The 15045-nt window shown below is 41.2% G+C and overlaps 2 protein-coding genes across 2 annotated transcripts in view; one reads left to right on the top strand and one right to left on the bottom strand.

Annotated features, from left to right (window-relative positions):
• Positions 1 to 12346, bottom strand: part of FAM91A1 (family with sequence similarity 91 member A1) — a 29218-nt gene extending 16872 nt beyond the window's left edge. Inside the window, exons 1-8 of the mRNA XM_069780007.1 lie at positions 12178 to 12346; positions 10163 to 10247; positions 9282 to 9433; positions 8329 to 8386; positions 5774 to 5841; positions 4456 to 4569; positions 3298 to 3388; positions 986 to 1048 (exon numbers count right to left, since the gene is read on the bottom strand). Of these exons, the coding sequence (XP_069636108.1) occupies positions 986 to 1048; positions 3298 to 3388; positions 4456 to 4569; positions 5774 to 5841; positions 8329 to 8386; positions 9282 to 9433; positions 10163 to 10247; positions 12178 to 12249 (703 nt within the window). The 5' untranslated portion in view covers positions 12250 to 12346. The remainder of the gene's footprint in view (positions 1 to 985; positions 1049 to 3297; positions 3389 to 4455; positions 4570 to 5773; positions 5842 to 8328; positions 8387 to 9281; positions 9434 to 10162; positions 10248 to 12177) is intronic.
• A 178-nt stretch (positions 12347 to 12524) lies between these two features.
• Positions 12525 to 15045, top strand: part of ANXA13 (annexin A13) — a 32853-nt gene continuing 30332 nt past the window's right edge. Inside the window, exon 1 of the mRNA XM_069780006.1 lies at positions 12525 to 12543. The gene's annotated coding sequence lies outside the window, so the exon portion shown is untranslated. The remainder of the gene's footprint in view (positions 12544 to 15045) is intronic.

The following is a 15045-nucleotide window of genomic DNA, read 5'->3' as shown; positions in this document are numbered from 1 at the left end:
ATTTACACTTCTTTAGTTTTCATGGTACTGTAATTTTGAGGATTTCCCAGTCACAAAGAATAAAAGCCTAAAGACAGTATACATGGTATTTAAAATGCTCCTGCTCCTTAAGAAAAGTAATCGTTGGCAATGTGTTTTCTTATAAAAACTAAAGCCACTCTACCTGACATCATAGCTTTGCACTCTCTCGCTCATCCACTACAGATAATTTCCAGTTATCCAGCCTATAAAATGATTTTGTAATGTGGATGGAGATTAAATCTTAGCTTTGGAGTGGGACACAAAAAACCCACCCCACCCACACACTCCAGAGTTGATACTCCCAAAACTATTATCTATGCACAGAGTCTCTTGTATTTAGAGGACTTTCACTTAACTGATCTCTACTACAGCAATGACAGGTACTTCTGCATGGCCAGGTTCCAAATGATTTATGTCTTTGCAGATTACACTGAATTCAGAAACCCCTGAGAACTAACATAGTATAAGGAGTTGTTCAAAGGGCAGCCATATGCTGTGCTAGTTTAAGCTCCTACATAGTCCCCAGACAGTGCATGACTATAATTTTGAGGTGACAAGACCATGAAGGATGGAACCAATACTTATAAAAAAGTTGCATCTGTCTAGAAAATAGGAGTCAAAACCCCATGTCCTTTTGGTAAGGCAACTATGTTTCTCTATGCTATTCTTCCTTTTCATTACAAACATATAGGAGGGTACTTATTAATTCATGCCATGACTCTTTAATCTTATCTGAATATGTATACAAAATAACCTAAGAATTCAAGTTGAAATAAATCCTATACACAATCAAAACGTTTTAATATTGTTGAAAACATTTAGTCAGGAAAACATTTCATAGCTCAAATGTTTTATTTAAACAAACTCATGCACACAGACAAGCAGCTTCCAAGACAGAGAACTACAGGATAACTGAAACAAAACCAAGAAAGCATAGGTATAGTACCATTAAATATTTACTTACCTGCTATACAGCTGTCATCAGATATTGGTACATCAAGGTAAATAAATCCTTTGTTATACAAACCTTTATAAATAAAAGCACATCATTTTAGAAAAAAGCATTTTCCAGAGTACTACTGATACAAAGTAGGCTTCCCCATCAGCCAATTCAGTAATTTTTCCTAATAGCCTCCACAGTAGCATATTACTTTGCAATGCATGGATCAATAAACCACATCTAATATTAAACACATGTTATCCTAAACCAGAGCTCTTTAATTGCAGTCTGATGCAATACACTTGGAGCTCTAGAAGTACTTTCAGGACAGCACAGTATAATGACCACAGATCAAAGTAGCTACATTTGACAAAGATGAGTCCATCTCTGCCTAAATGTTAACTTAGTTTTCACCATCATCACTGTACTGTCAAGAAGTGGTTTTTTTATCCTGAATTAAGTTTTGTCAGCTGAGGATGCTGGCTACATTTTGGTTCTCCCCTAACTCAGGCTGAAACTTGCACACTTAGTAGCAAGGATACAAACTAAATCACATCAGTTCAGATGGTCCTCACATGTCCTTCCCACACATCTTCACAGAAAGTCTTTTATAAACAACTGCAAAGATAAATTCTGTGGCACTTCAGCACAAGGCATCAGCAAAGCTGCAGCAGATATAGACAGACATTGCATACAATAAAGACAGTAATATGGTAGATTTTTAAGTGACACTTTCCCCACATGAGATTGATTTGAGTGCTAAGCACCTCAATTCAGTTCTGCAGAGTAGATAAGCCAGGGAGAAGTTTTTAAGGAAGGGGCAAAACATTTCAGCATGGTTATCTTTAGACTTTAAGGTTTGTAACAGCTATACTCTAACAGTAAAGCATAAAGATAAATTACACAGTATAAAATAACCCAAATTTATTGTCAGTGGTTCCTTTGATCACTTCATCTACACCATATTCATTACAGTGGGGAGGAATTGTATCAACAACCCTCAGGTGAAGTGCTATTAAACACCTGAAGTAGAATTGTCCGGGTGTTTCACACACACACAGAGCTCAGCCCTGCTATAGCATGTGTATGTATCTATAGTATATCTAATAAAATTACTACCCCCAATCAGATCTTAAATAAAATGCCTGCATTAAACCAACAACTAACCTGAATTCATGCTAATATAACTGCTGTTCAGCACACACAGTGACATATACTCAGCTATGCAAACTAATGCGTATGAATAAACCAGCTTTAATGGATCAGGATGACATTACAGGCCATCAACATGCTAAGGGTGCTTTTCACTGTCTCTCCTTCAGATTCAGCTCTCATAGCTGATACATCTGCACTTACTGTACCCAAAATGTATTGATGGCATCATTGTTTGGACTAAACAGTCCGCTTTCCCCATAAAATTCCATCCTACTGACAGTCCATTACGTTAATCATCTGTACATTCTTTTTCTACCCATGAGTTAGGGTAGAAAGGTATGTTAGATCCTTCTAAGCCTACTAAACCCAAGTTGTAACCCTCTCTACAAGCAACACCAGGCCATCTATAGAGAAAGATCATGAAGTGTTTTCAGAATTCAAATTTTCTTAAGCCCTATACTGTTTAGGATCCACTCCAGAGCTTGAATTTCATCTACCTCACTTTTTTTTTTTTGATTGCTTTGTTCTGCTTCAGTAACAGGCAGTGGAATTCTGCCGCAATTTCTTAGGAAAACTACAGTGCATGAGTTCAATTGCTTGTAATAAGCCAAGCATTTACAGACAGACTTCTCAAGGAGGAGTTTGTCAGTGAATTTGTACTCCCTTGCCTAATATGATCTGTCTATATTTAATACTTGTTACCCTGAAATGGGGAGACACATGCACACCATTTTTCAGTAAGTTGCAGACCTTTGAGAAACAAGACAGCCTCTTAGACTTAAGCCCCATTTTTACGGTGTTCAAACAGTACACAAAAAAAAAATCACAAAACCTCTCCTTTGAAAAGCAAGGAGTGAAGTTTTACCACCCAGGATTACCAACTCTTGACATTTTTAATTTTAGTTTCTCTTGCCTAATCTACATCCCCCTCCCCCACAATCTTTACCAACAGTTTCTAATGAAAGAATTTGTTGAATCAAACAATAACAGAGCAACAGCTGCTAATGGCTCACTGCTAAACCATTTACAAAATCTAGACTGCAATCTGTACAAGCTCTGGAGTATTTACCTCTTATGCTTCAGCTTTCTACATCCCCTTTTATTCCTAGCTTTCAGACACTACTCTCAGAATTTACTAAGCAAAATCCACAAACAGAGAAGGACGTTCTTTAAAAACTTACTGTGAACCACATTGAAGTCTAATGAACCAGCAAGCTGAGGACCTGAATCAATTATCTTATCAATAGCAGACTTCTCCGATGTAGTACAAATCTAGGTAAAAGAAATCATCTTAGTCTTTTGTAGAAAAGAGTCTATGCAACTTAATTAACACCACTCAAAAAAATCCCTAATATTTCAGCCTTATATCAGTCATAAGTAATGTACGAATATAGGAAGTAACCCACGGTCTTGATCAAAATATTTGCACTGAAGAATTCACTGCAGTTCCCATTGAAGTCTTCAAATTTTTTACTCTTGTCCCCGCACAAAATTATGCGTGCTGTAGTACTTAATTGCACAGGTATTTGGCAAGTGAAGTCCACAGTATAATAGGTTTGCTCTTTAAAACTTTCAAACTGAGTGTTCAACCACACAACCAGAATTGTTCTAAAAAGAGGTCCTTTACAATATCAAAGTAATATGCTTCAGGTTAACTACTCTGGGTTGATGGGATGTCAGAATATAAGTAGCCCCTGCCTAAGATATTCCAAATAGTAGCCAAAAAAAAGATTCCATCACTGCTTTAAATATGTTCCAATCTAAACAAAAGACTTACAGAAAAGGAATTAAACCCAGATCAAACAACTAGCTGACTATAAAAAGAAACTGTGAGAATGAAAGTAGCATGAGGATGAAACATTAAGTCAGCTCACAAGTTTTTCAGGTGCAAATAATGATAAAAATAAGGAGACACGAGGAGCAGAAACAATGAAAATATATATCAAATAAAGTCCACTAACATTCTGATTCTAACTATACTAAAGGTGAAGATTCAGTCAAAACTGAGCTGTCAGGGCTTACACATGAAATTTAAGAAAACATATTTTGTTGCTTGTTCCCTACAAAGCACATTACCACGAACATTAGTTACCACAGGTTGGTTGATGCAAAACCACCTCAGCACTGTATATAGTGCAGAAAGTACAAAGGAGGGAGAGGGCAGAATATGTCAAGAAAGAAAACATCACATTTTCCACTAGTTCCAATCTTTATTTCTATAAAAGAGTCGTTATAAAGATTATGTTGCAGGTTTATGTACTCTACACAAAATGAAGCCCCTGTTTTCAGGGACTATCAGTATTCAACCAAAAGTAGAGATGCAATCCACACTAAAATACCTTAATGTCATCCTCAGTGATGTAGCCAGACTGCACAACCCACCACGCTTCTATAGTGATCTCCACGGGTTTCACGGGTAATAGATCGTGAGCAGTTTTCCTTCTGAAAAATTTCTGCAGTGGTACAGTCCATTTGAGATAGTAATAAAGAGCACTTCACATGTGCAGACAGCCATTTACCTTTATACAAACTGATTTTTATGAACATCCATTTTTAAGTACATTATATTCACAGACTGGACACATGCAAATACTATTAGCCTTATCATTTAGTAAGTTTCCCTCCTCTCTCAAATCACATGAAAATGGGAAGGAAAAAAATTATTTACATCTGATACTGTTATTTTCATCCATATCGTAGGTATCACTAATTAAAAACCACACTATTCAAACACATCAGGATCAAGTTCAAATTTAAACTATTTATGACATTTTCTAATATGAACAGGTAAGAGAGCACAACAAACAAAGTATACAAATGGGTTAAAGAGTTTCAATGATCTTAAACACATTTCAGGAATATATTTTATTTACTTTAAAGGACAACACATCCTCAATAAGCATGGTGGTAAAAAAGTACAGTGAGTGTCAGTCCAGGAAAGAAAAACTGGAGGATACTGTTTACTTATAGACCTAAATAGCCTCTCTTCCATTGTTTAGCCATTACTTTTTGGTTCACTATCAGCTTCATATTTTGGTAAGCACACTTTTGGTTGAAGGAGCACTGTGAAGCTACTGCAAGAGCACTTAACGAGTTTCCTGAAGAAAGGGAGGAACTGTTGTGAACTAAAGGGCCTACTTCTACCAACAGTCATTACAATGTTTTCTACATGTGCTGTTCACATGCAAGGATGCCTATTCAGACTCATCGCCGTTGTCTTAGTGAAAAACATATGTACTACAAAAATTTACACCTAGATGAAGGACTGTCCCAGAATAAACTCTTATCTCAACTGCACTCATAGAAACATGGAATAATACTTCCAGAACCAGTATCATTACTCCATGTTTATACCGGCCAGGAGACATTAGTTATCTGGTGCCATAGAGTAAATATAGCTCTGAAAATATAGGATTAAAAAAAAATACGTAGCACTCAATCTCTTTTTCTTTGCTATCTGTCGATTTTAAATTAAAAAGCTCTTTATTAACTTCAGGAAACACAATATAATTAGCAATACACTATGTCACACTCAATTAGCCACACTATTAAACTAACCAGGCCCATGAAATTATTCCATTCTTCATTTCCCATGAAATAATATGGGGGCGGAGGGAAGGGTGAATGAAAGGGAGGGGTAATTAAAGACAAACTTACTTTTGAAGACCTACATTGGTTCATTAGATCTATATACTGGTTTCTTCCTATACCAAGGAGTCTTAGACCTGAAAAAAGTAAGGTTTTATTTCTCTTATGACAGGTATAAGCTGCAGATACATAAAACATTCTTCAAAGAATCAGACCTACGTCTATAATAATAATTTTAATTACTCTTTCTTCCCCAAAGGATAGTTACAGGAGCTAAATTCAGTTCTGACTGAATTTGACAGAGAACCATGTGCATCTAAAACCAGAATCCATCCCCATTCATTTACTCTGTATGGGAAAAAAAAATCCTCTATCACTCAAGTCACAAGATAGCAGGGAATAATCCCATCCCTCTCTCTCCTACACTCACATCAACAGGTAGTAACTATGCTTCAGATTAACACAACTAAAGTTGTACCAGACTTTGGTCGATAGTTTTTCTTCTCCCTAACAAAGCCCACACCACACACTGGATTAGAACTCTAAACTAAAAATTAGAGCACAAAAGGCCACATAAGCCTCTAAGGAAGATGATTAAAATATAGTTGAGTTAAACCAAATCAAAATTTAATTCTATGATCTCTATCCTTCAACCATTAAGGAACTATGAACAGATACTGGAAAACTACTCATTCGTTTCAACCCATATTCTCCTGAGTTTTAACTCCAACTTTCTAGTTTGACAACAGTTTTTATGATAAAATGTTAATAAACATGTTTAACTTCATTATACTGCAGTCACTGACCTGCAGCTGCTGCTAAAATAACAGAATTACTAGGGGGAAAAAAAACAAAAACAAAAAACAGGGAAGTCTTTCCTCTCTTCATACTCCTCACTAACACTAGATTTCCAACAAGCTACATGGCACTGAGGAAAAAAGTTTTTCATTATCTGTTTCCCCAGTGTGAACATTAGAGGCAAATCAGTAGAGTTAATTGACAATATCCTTTTAAAAAAAAAACAACAACAAAAAAAACCCACCACCAAACCTAACTATTTTCAAAAGCTGCAGGCTACTCCTCACCTGACTACACATTATCTTTAAAGCCAACTTTATAAATTCATACCAAAGGTGAGGAATGAAGTTTTTAGCTATAAATACCTTCTCAGTGGCAGGTTTGATTAACACCCTCCCTATGCCAGCAGTTTACATTTTGTTCTACAAGACTTATTAGTAGGCTATTGCTCTTACTCTGTTCTCCACCAGGTTCAACATTTTTGCCTTCCTAATCTCCCCATCCCATACCCACAACAGTCTAACAGAAAACAGGATAAAACATCTGGCACATCCAGGAGTGTCATAAAATACCAGTGTGATGGGTTGACCCTGGCTGGACGCCAGGTGCCCACCAAAGCTGTTCTATCACTCCCCCTCCTCAGCTGGACAGGGAGAGAAAAATATAACAAAGAGCCTGCGGGTCGAGATAAGGACAGGAGAGATCATTCACCAATTACCGTCACGGGCAAAACAGACTCAGCTTGGGGAAAATTAACTCAATTTATTACAAATCAACCAGAGTAAGGTAATGAGAAATAAAACCAAATCTCAGAACACCTTCCCTCCACCCCTCCCTTCTTCCTGGGCACAGCTTCACTCCTGGATTCTCTACCAACCCCCCAGCAGCACAGGGGGATGGGGATGGGGTTTACGGTCATTTCATCACACATTATTTTCTGCCACTTCATCCTCCTCAGGGGGAGGACTCATCACACTCTTCCCCTGCTCCAGCGTGGGGTCCCACCCACGAAGGACAGTCCTCCACAAACTTCTCTAGTGGATCCTTCCCACAGTGTGCAGTCCTTCAGGAGCACACTGCTCCAGCGTGGGTCCCCCACAGGGTCATAGGTCCTGCCAGAAAACCTGCTCCGTGGGCTCCTCTCTCCACAGATCCGCAGGTCCTGCCAGAAGCCTGCTCCAGCACGGGGTTCCCACGGGGTCACAGCCTCCTTCAGGAACCCACCTGCTCCGGCATGGGGTCCTCCATGGGCTGCAGGTGGATATCTGCTCCACCGTGGACCTCCATGGACTGCAGGGGGACAGCCTGCCTCACCCCGCTATGAGGAGTAATAACTCCATCTCAGCCAGACCCAATACAACCAGATTCCCTTCTCTATCTTTTCTGGTACATCATCCCTCAATCCACACTGATGCTAACTCAAAGGACTGTCAACAGCCTTTCAGCATCTTGCTAAAGGTTTCTGCCCAACACATGCCAAGAAACACATTAGGAAAGGACCAGCAGCTCAGCTTGTTGATGCGCAACAGCCATTAAGATTTTTCCACCCAGAACTCCAAGCAAACAGGAATGCAATACAAGCAACGACAGAAGCTGCACAAGGTTTTGCACATGCCTATCTGTACTCAAACCAGCCCAATTTCAGTGCTGACCATATGGACAGAAGTCTGGATGGAGAGCATACACTCCTTAATATCACTATTTAAATGCTTCTACACCCTCATTCACATGCTTATGTTCAAGCAAACAGATGCCCATAAATTCGTTTTCAGAAGCTCCTTATTTTTAACTCATTGAAAGCAATAATGCAACTAGATAATACTTACAGTCAGCAGCAGTGAAGTTGGGTAATGAATCATAGCTTTTTTCACTGTTCATTATATCCTTAAAAAGACAAGAAAACTTAGCTGTAACAAGAAAGTCATCATTTCAAGAGATGCAAGTCCAAAATTCTGCCTGCCTTTTTTTTTTTAAGAACAAAATGAAATTAAAACAAATCTATTAAAGTCAGTTACCATATCAAACTTGCCAATTACTGGATTAATCGTTACATAATAAGTTAAATACATTAAAAAATGAGACTTCTGTTTAATGTAAGCTTTACAAAGAAAAATGCTGATTGAAAGAACAACAAACAAAATCCTGTATCTGTCTTCAAAAATAAACAGCACACAGAATAACAGTAATAACAGAATAAGCTAACAACTAATCCGTTATGTCTGCAATCACTACACACAAAATAAGAAAAAAAGCACTTCTGATATCCAATGAAAATAGGTTGCTAGAGTGCTGACAGAAAACAGAACCATCTTTGTTCTCATAAAAAAGGATCTGCTTCAAGCATTTGAAAAAGCTTCTAATATCGTTAAGTGTCCTTTTTAAAGAACAAAAAAGAAAATAACCATTCGAATGTGCTGGTTTTTAAAAATGGTAATTCTCTTTCGTTTATTAATCTAACAGAATGAGGTATTTCTTTTACAGTTTGAAGTGAAGAGTCACAAATCTCAAACATCAAAAGAGAAAAACTGGCCTCAGAGCGAGTCCCACCCCAGCTCCACATGACAAAGTCCAGCTCTTGAAAGGCTAATAGGGGCAGAAGGGAAAAAAACTGCAGGTACAAGTAGTTCTCCAGAAACTTTCTTTACTGTTTCCTTACTTGTTAGCAGACCCTACCCAAAACCAAAGAAACTACGTGACACTACCTCATATGCATTACAGCGCCATTACCAACATCTCTAGGACAGAAAACAACATATTCTCGCCACAGTTTTGTACTCACCTCCATTATGCCCGTGTAATAGGAAAATGGTGTTACCCTCAGACCTTTTACCATGATGTCAGACAAATGATAAGGGTACAACATGAGATGATCTCGACTGTATTTTAACAGATCCTCATAATATTTCCGTTCATCTTTCTTGACATGCTTAACTACAAGGGGAGAAAAAAAAAGTTACACTGTTCTATGATGTTCAATTTAAAAAAAAAAGTGTTACAATAAAAGGATTAAAAAATAGTATAATGGCAATTGACAGAAAAATAAAAACAAAATAAAGCACTGGTGCAGGGCATTCAGCATCCAAGGATTTCTACATATGATACAAGTACTCTCAGAGCCTTTAAGGATGACATTAGAACAGAGCAGATTTATTTTACAGGTTACCAGGAAGTGCCCCATTGAGAGAGAATTCATGCAGGCTGTAGAAAATTATCTTTTAATTAGGGAAACTATTATCTATTTTGGGAAGACAAATGGATGCAGTCAATGCAAAATAAATTGAAAGTCTGCAAACAAGTCATAGCCAATAGCTCACGTTGAGTCAGGGCCACTGTCTGCATCTCATCTAGTGATAGGCTTTATTTTATTAGTCAAATCCTCTCGTAACATCTCTTAATTTCTTGGAAAAGGGGAGCATAACTACAGCAGGAATTCAGTTCCACCTGCCAACTCAGTAATCTTAAAGAGTACTTCACTAGAAAAGCTGCCAAATGGACACAAAAGTCAAGACTTTTCTTGATGTTTTGTCATGTAAAAGTATTTATTTTCAGGAAAGAAGGGAACTTTGAACAGCACTAGTTCTTGCAGTTTTACTGTAAAAGACAAGCTTCCACACAGAAGAATCAGGAAGCAATCAGAAGTTATTTAGCTTCTTTACTCACCTAAGTTATTCCGGTATCGTAATTGATTGCGGATGCTGTACAGTACGACCTGCCTTTCATATTCCCTCTGAGAGTTTCCAAGACCCTTGAAAACATAAAGGCCTTTTAGCTGACATGCACAAAACCCTTTTTAGTTAAATCACTGCAGAGTGTCTTATGAGGAAACATACGCAGGCAGTTGTCCTTACTCAGGGAGTCCCCCAGTCCCCCAGTTCAATACAGTGACAGTATCTTTAGTCTCTGTACAAGGTCAAAAGTATTTTTAGTTAAATAGGTCTCTCTACACGGGATGCAGATTTAAGCAATTATCTTTAGATTTTTTTTTCCTAGTACCGTTCTAATAAAAAAGGGAGCATCTAATTCTCAAATCAGAAGTTTTTAACTGTCTTTTAGAAGACATGAAGCATCAAGCATTTTACCAAGCATTCAGCATCTTGCAGCCTTGAAGAATTACCCAGAATTAGTGTAGCATAAACCAAGCATGGTGAATGATACGTGAAGCTTCAACCGCTGCACCTAAGAAGCTTAAAATGCAAAAAATAAATAACGAAACAGCTCAAGTTGTAGCTTCACACAAGTAAGGCAATCAAGTGATCTTACATCACAAGATTAAGGCATAAGCACAGCACATTACTTGACTATCACAGAAGAAGATAAAAAGAGAACTTTGGTTGATGCTTTAAATGCCTTATTTCAAAAGCTGTCCCCTCAAAATTCTTCATATTACTCTTCTACTCTGAGATCTGGTATTACTCTTCTACAAGCGATCTGGGTTGGTTTCCCCCACCATCACCCTGCTGGTTCCCTCATTGATGCTCATATTAAAAAAGATCCTCAGATAAAACTTTACTGCATATACAGGATAAACAAGTAAGTTGCACACATACTGCAGAATCGGGTATTAGAAAAGAAAGACCTGGTATCACAGACACGGTTCATAGTTGATTAAATATCCAAAGAGGTATCTGAGTATTTGCTCCAAGTACAAAAACATTAAGGACTATTCTAGAGTAAACAAAACAGCATTCCAGAAGTTACATCAAAGTAAATAATGCATTAACTACTGGTATATTTTCTATCCAGAATCACATAGCCAACAGTATGGTACTCAGCTGGGTAGGTAAAGAGAAATCATCATTCATGCCCCTCTTAGAGCTCCTGAAATCTCAAACTCAAGGAATTCAATTACTCAGGGCCTGCAGTCACCACTCATTCTCCCCATCCTTCCTTTGTGCAAAAACAGCAATTGTTTAACAGCATCTGCTTTCAAGCAACGTAAGACTCGGGAGACAAGGACCTCCTCTTGACCTGAGACAATACCTCTCCTCTGCTATCAGAGGCCCATTAAATCCAGCAAATCAAAATTTCATGAGGTTTTCTTTTCCACGAGCCACTCACTGCCACAGTTCCCTGGCTAACAAAACACTGGGCTGCACAAGTCTCTGACGACACCTGTCCTAGTTCAGCTCATGCTATTCAGGGGTTGCGTGAGGGATACCCACCTCAGCTGGTCTCGAGTCTGCAGAAGCTGAGAGAGGACCCCCACATCTCCGTCTGCCTACAGAGACCTCAAACCACCTCTACGCCCCCCTGCTCTGCTCACAGAGGCCCCCGGGAACACACACATATATCCCCTGCTCCTCACATACAGGCCCCACACCACTGTCATCCCATTCTCCCCACACCACACACACACATCCCCCCCCTCTCCCACAGAAGGGCCATGCACCCTCCACGTCCCCCCCTCTTCCCATGCAGACCCCACACCCTCCTCATACCCCCCTCCCTCCACAGAAGGCCCCCCCCCCCGCATTCATATCCCCCCTCTCCCCACAGCCACGCACCTCCCCCCCCACGCAGGCACCCCACGGCCCCCGTGGCCAGGGCCGCCTGCCTTCCCCCGTGACAGGCAGGGCTGAGTCCCCACGTCTCCCCGCACTCCGCCTGGCGCCCTCCCGCTCTCCTCTTCCCCGGCCGGGAGCTCGGCAGCCCGGACCCTGCCCGCCCGCCGGCACCTGCTTGACGCTGGCCGGCAGCCGGCCCCAGGGGTAGTTGTGGCGGATGTGGAACTCCACGTCGATGTTCATGGCGAGCAGACCCGGCCGCCGGCAGGCGCTCCGGACCAGCGGCCGCCCTGCCCTCGGCCCGCCGCCGCCTCCGTCTCCACCTCCCGCCCGCCGCCGCTTCCGCGTTACGCCCCCGGAAGCGCCCGTAGACGTCAGTTCCGGCGGAGCGGGGAGAGGGGATGGTGGTCACTCCGGGATACGGCCGGTGCCGGGGCGGGGGGGTGCGGCTGCGCATGCGCACGGCGGTGGGCGGGGGGGCCCTCAGCGGCCGCGGCCCTGAGGGAGCCGGGGGCCGGGATTCGGCCTCCCGCCCGGGTGAGAGCTGGTCTCCCGCTTCTTTCTCCTGCTTGGTCGGGCGGCGGGGCCGTTTCGGTCGGTTTTACTAAGCTGCTGCGAGCGGAGGCGGCGCCTGTCACGGCAGCAGCGGCGGCAGCAAGCGGCCCGAGCGTGGAGGCCTCGGGCGCTTTGTGCTTGTACAGGAGGTTTGAGACCCAGGCACCTCAGCCTTGAGAAGGTTATCCCTCACCCTACGCTAACGCAACCGCCCGGATCGGGAACAGATCTGAGCTGAAAATACCCCCGTTACCTGCTTGGTTAGTTTTAACGTCAGTTTCCTAGTGCCGTTCACCGTACACCTAGGCAAAGGCTAGCGACCGCTCAGAGCGAGGGCAGGTGCAGGAGCAGAAATAAGCATTTCACGACAAGGAATGAGCAAGATCATTTATTTCATTTAGCGGCGGCCCTGGGCTACGCCAACTGGGTGTGCCCCCGGTATGTGGTTTGTATAGCGTGGGGACTGAAAACCTGCAGACCTGAGTACCAACAGCAGCCCCTCCTATTTATACAGGGTCCTGATTAATATCAAGGAAGCTGCTTCAAACAAAATAGCAGCAGATGCCCCTCCTTATCTTAGGATCTAGGTTCTTGTGAGTCATTTGAAGTCTTACCTGGGTCAAAATCGGTGCCAACTTCCCACGCAGAAGCATTTTCTTACTGTTCAAGTGTCAGGGAATTACAGACAGGGGAAGGGTCTATATTTTTAGCACTACACAACATTTTAGTGAATGATCTGATGTATAAGTAGAATAAACAAAGCAAGTGGGGCCCTGATCACTTGTGCCATTTATGCTGTTATCCTGCATGCTCAGTAATAACCTTGGAGCAGTGGTGACGGAGCTGAAAGGGGACCAACAGCAATAGAAAGAAGCTCAATGCTCTGTTACCTTCAAGTAGGTCCCCAGAGAACTACAGACCCAGTTCTCCTTCAGCATCACCAGTATCTTCAGGATCACACTTCTGCATAACTGCAGAGATACAAAGCCTCAGCCAGTGGATGTACCCCATGGTGCCGACACGCAGAGGTCCCTGCAGCCATGGAGATGGTGAGCAGCTCACATGATCCCCAGAGTCTCAGATAAAGCCTCCCTGCTCATATCACTGGCAGGATTCCGTCCAGGAACAGTCAGAGCCTGCAAATCTGACCTCATCCCTCAATTCTTTTAAGCCCACTTGTCAGGTTTCTAATGAGCCCTTCTCTGTCACACCCTACGATGGTTTATAAATAAACTATGAAAAGACATTAATAAGAAATCCTTTTTGCCTTGCCCATTGCCACGTAAACCAGATGGTATGGGTCTTTGGCTGGTACTGTCTGTTTGCTTTTGATATCAGTAATTAGACACACCTCTCAATAGTACAGGACAATTTTTTTTCTTGGATGGTTCTGAGGTAAATTATCTTGTTAGTGGCACCAGCACCTGAATAATAGTTTTAGTAAGACACATATATGACAATCCACAAGCTAAAAATTTGGGTGCTCAGAATAACAGTAATGTAAGCAGTATTCCTATTCCCTTATAGTCCTATCAGCTGCCTCATACTTCTCAGTGATAGCACTGGCAAAAGGGAAGAAAAGACAATTAGAAAGAAACTATTGACGTGGGGTAGATCTTCAGAGAGGCAGAATAATTGAGCAGAGCTGTGATTAGAAGCCAATAGTGGAAGTACTTGATTTTTAACAGGATTTTAATTTATTACCAGAAAGGGTACCATACAACAAAATTGTTCTGTGTGTATTAATGAGTTTGAGAATTTGCAGACAACTGATTCGAATTCACTTTCTAAATGAAGGTCATAGATAAAACGCTCTGAACTCCAGCACCTTCAGTTGAGGTCATTGAACTCTGAAGTTATAATCACACTGGTTTAAATCATGTATGTAAAATACAGTAAGCACTGAGGATCAGGCTGCTGATCCTTTTTTCCAAACCTTAGGATATCACTAAAACCACACCACTCCCTCCCAGCTCTGCTCCTCAGGATGGATATGTATGTGTGGGGTATTGCGCAGTTTACAGTTTCTCCATCTGACCCCTCAGGCAGTTGCAGCAATAAGCAGATTTATCCTGGAACACAGGCGCTATGTGTAGCCTTCTGCAGTCCTTTATGACTTTCCCTGACCTGCATTAGTGCTCACAGGTAATCAGCCCTGGTTCAGAGATTGCTACCCCTAGTTTGATGCTCAGTAGACCTGTGCCACTGACTATATATAATGAATATTCATTAATCCCACCCCAGCCCCCATTCTGGTTGGTAGACATGACTACTTATTTAAATGCATTCATTTCTGGCAGGAGTAGTCTTCCTTTGTGAAGACAAGCAAAACAAGGATTGAACACTTTAGCATGGTGTGCATCATCCATTAGCTGCTCTTCTTCCACATTCTGTAATAAATCTCCACTTACCTTTGTTTATCCCTTACTTCTGAGATATTTTTAGACTATCTTATTTTGTCTTTGATGTCTCTTGCTGTTCATA

The sequence above is a fragment of the Haliaeetus albicilla genome, chromosome 3 (assembly GCF_947461875.1).
Source record: "Haliaeetus albicilla chromosome 3, bHalAlb1.1, whole genome shotgun sequence".
In the NCBI taxonomy this organism is placed as follows: domain Eukaryota; kingdom Metazoa; phylum Chordata; class Aves; order Accipitriformes; family Accipitridae; genus Haliaeetus; species Haliaeetus albicilla.
This window is presented reverse-complemented; position numbering and strand designations above follow the sequence as displayed.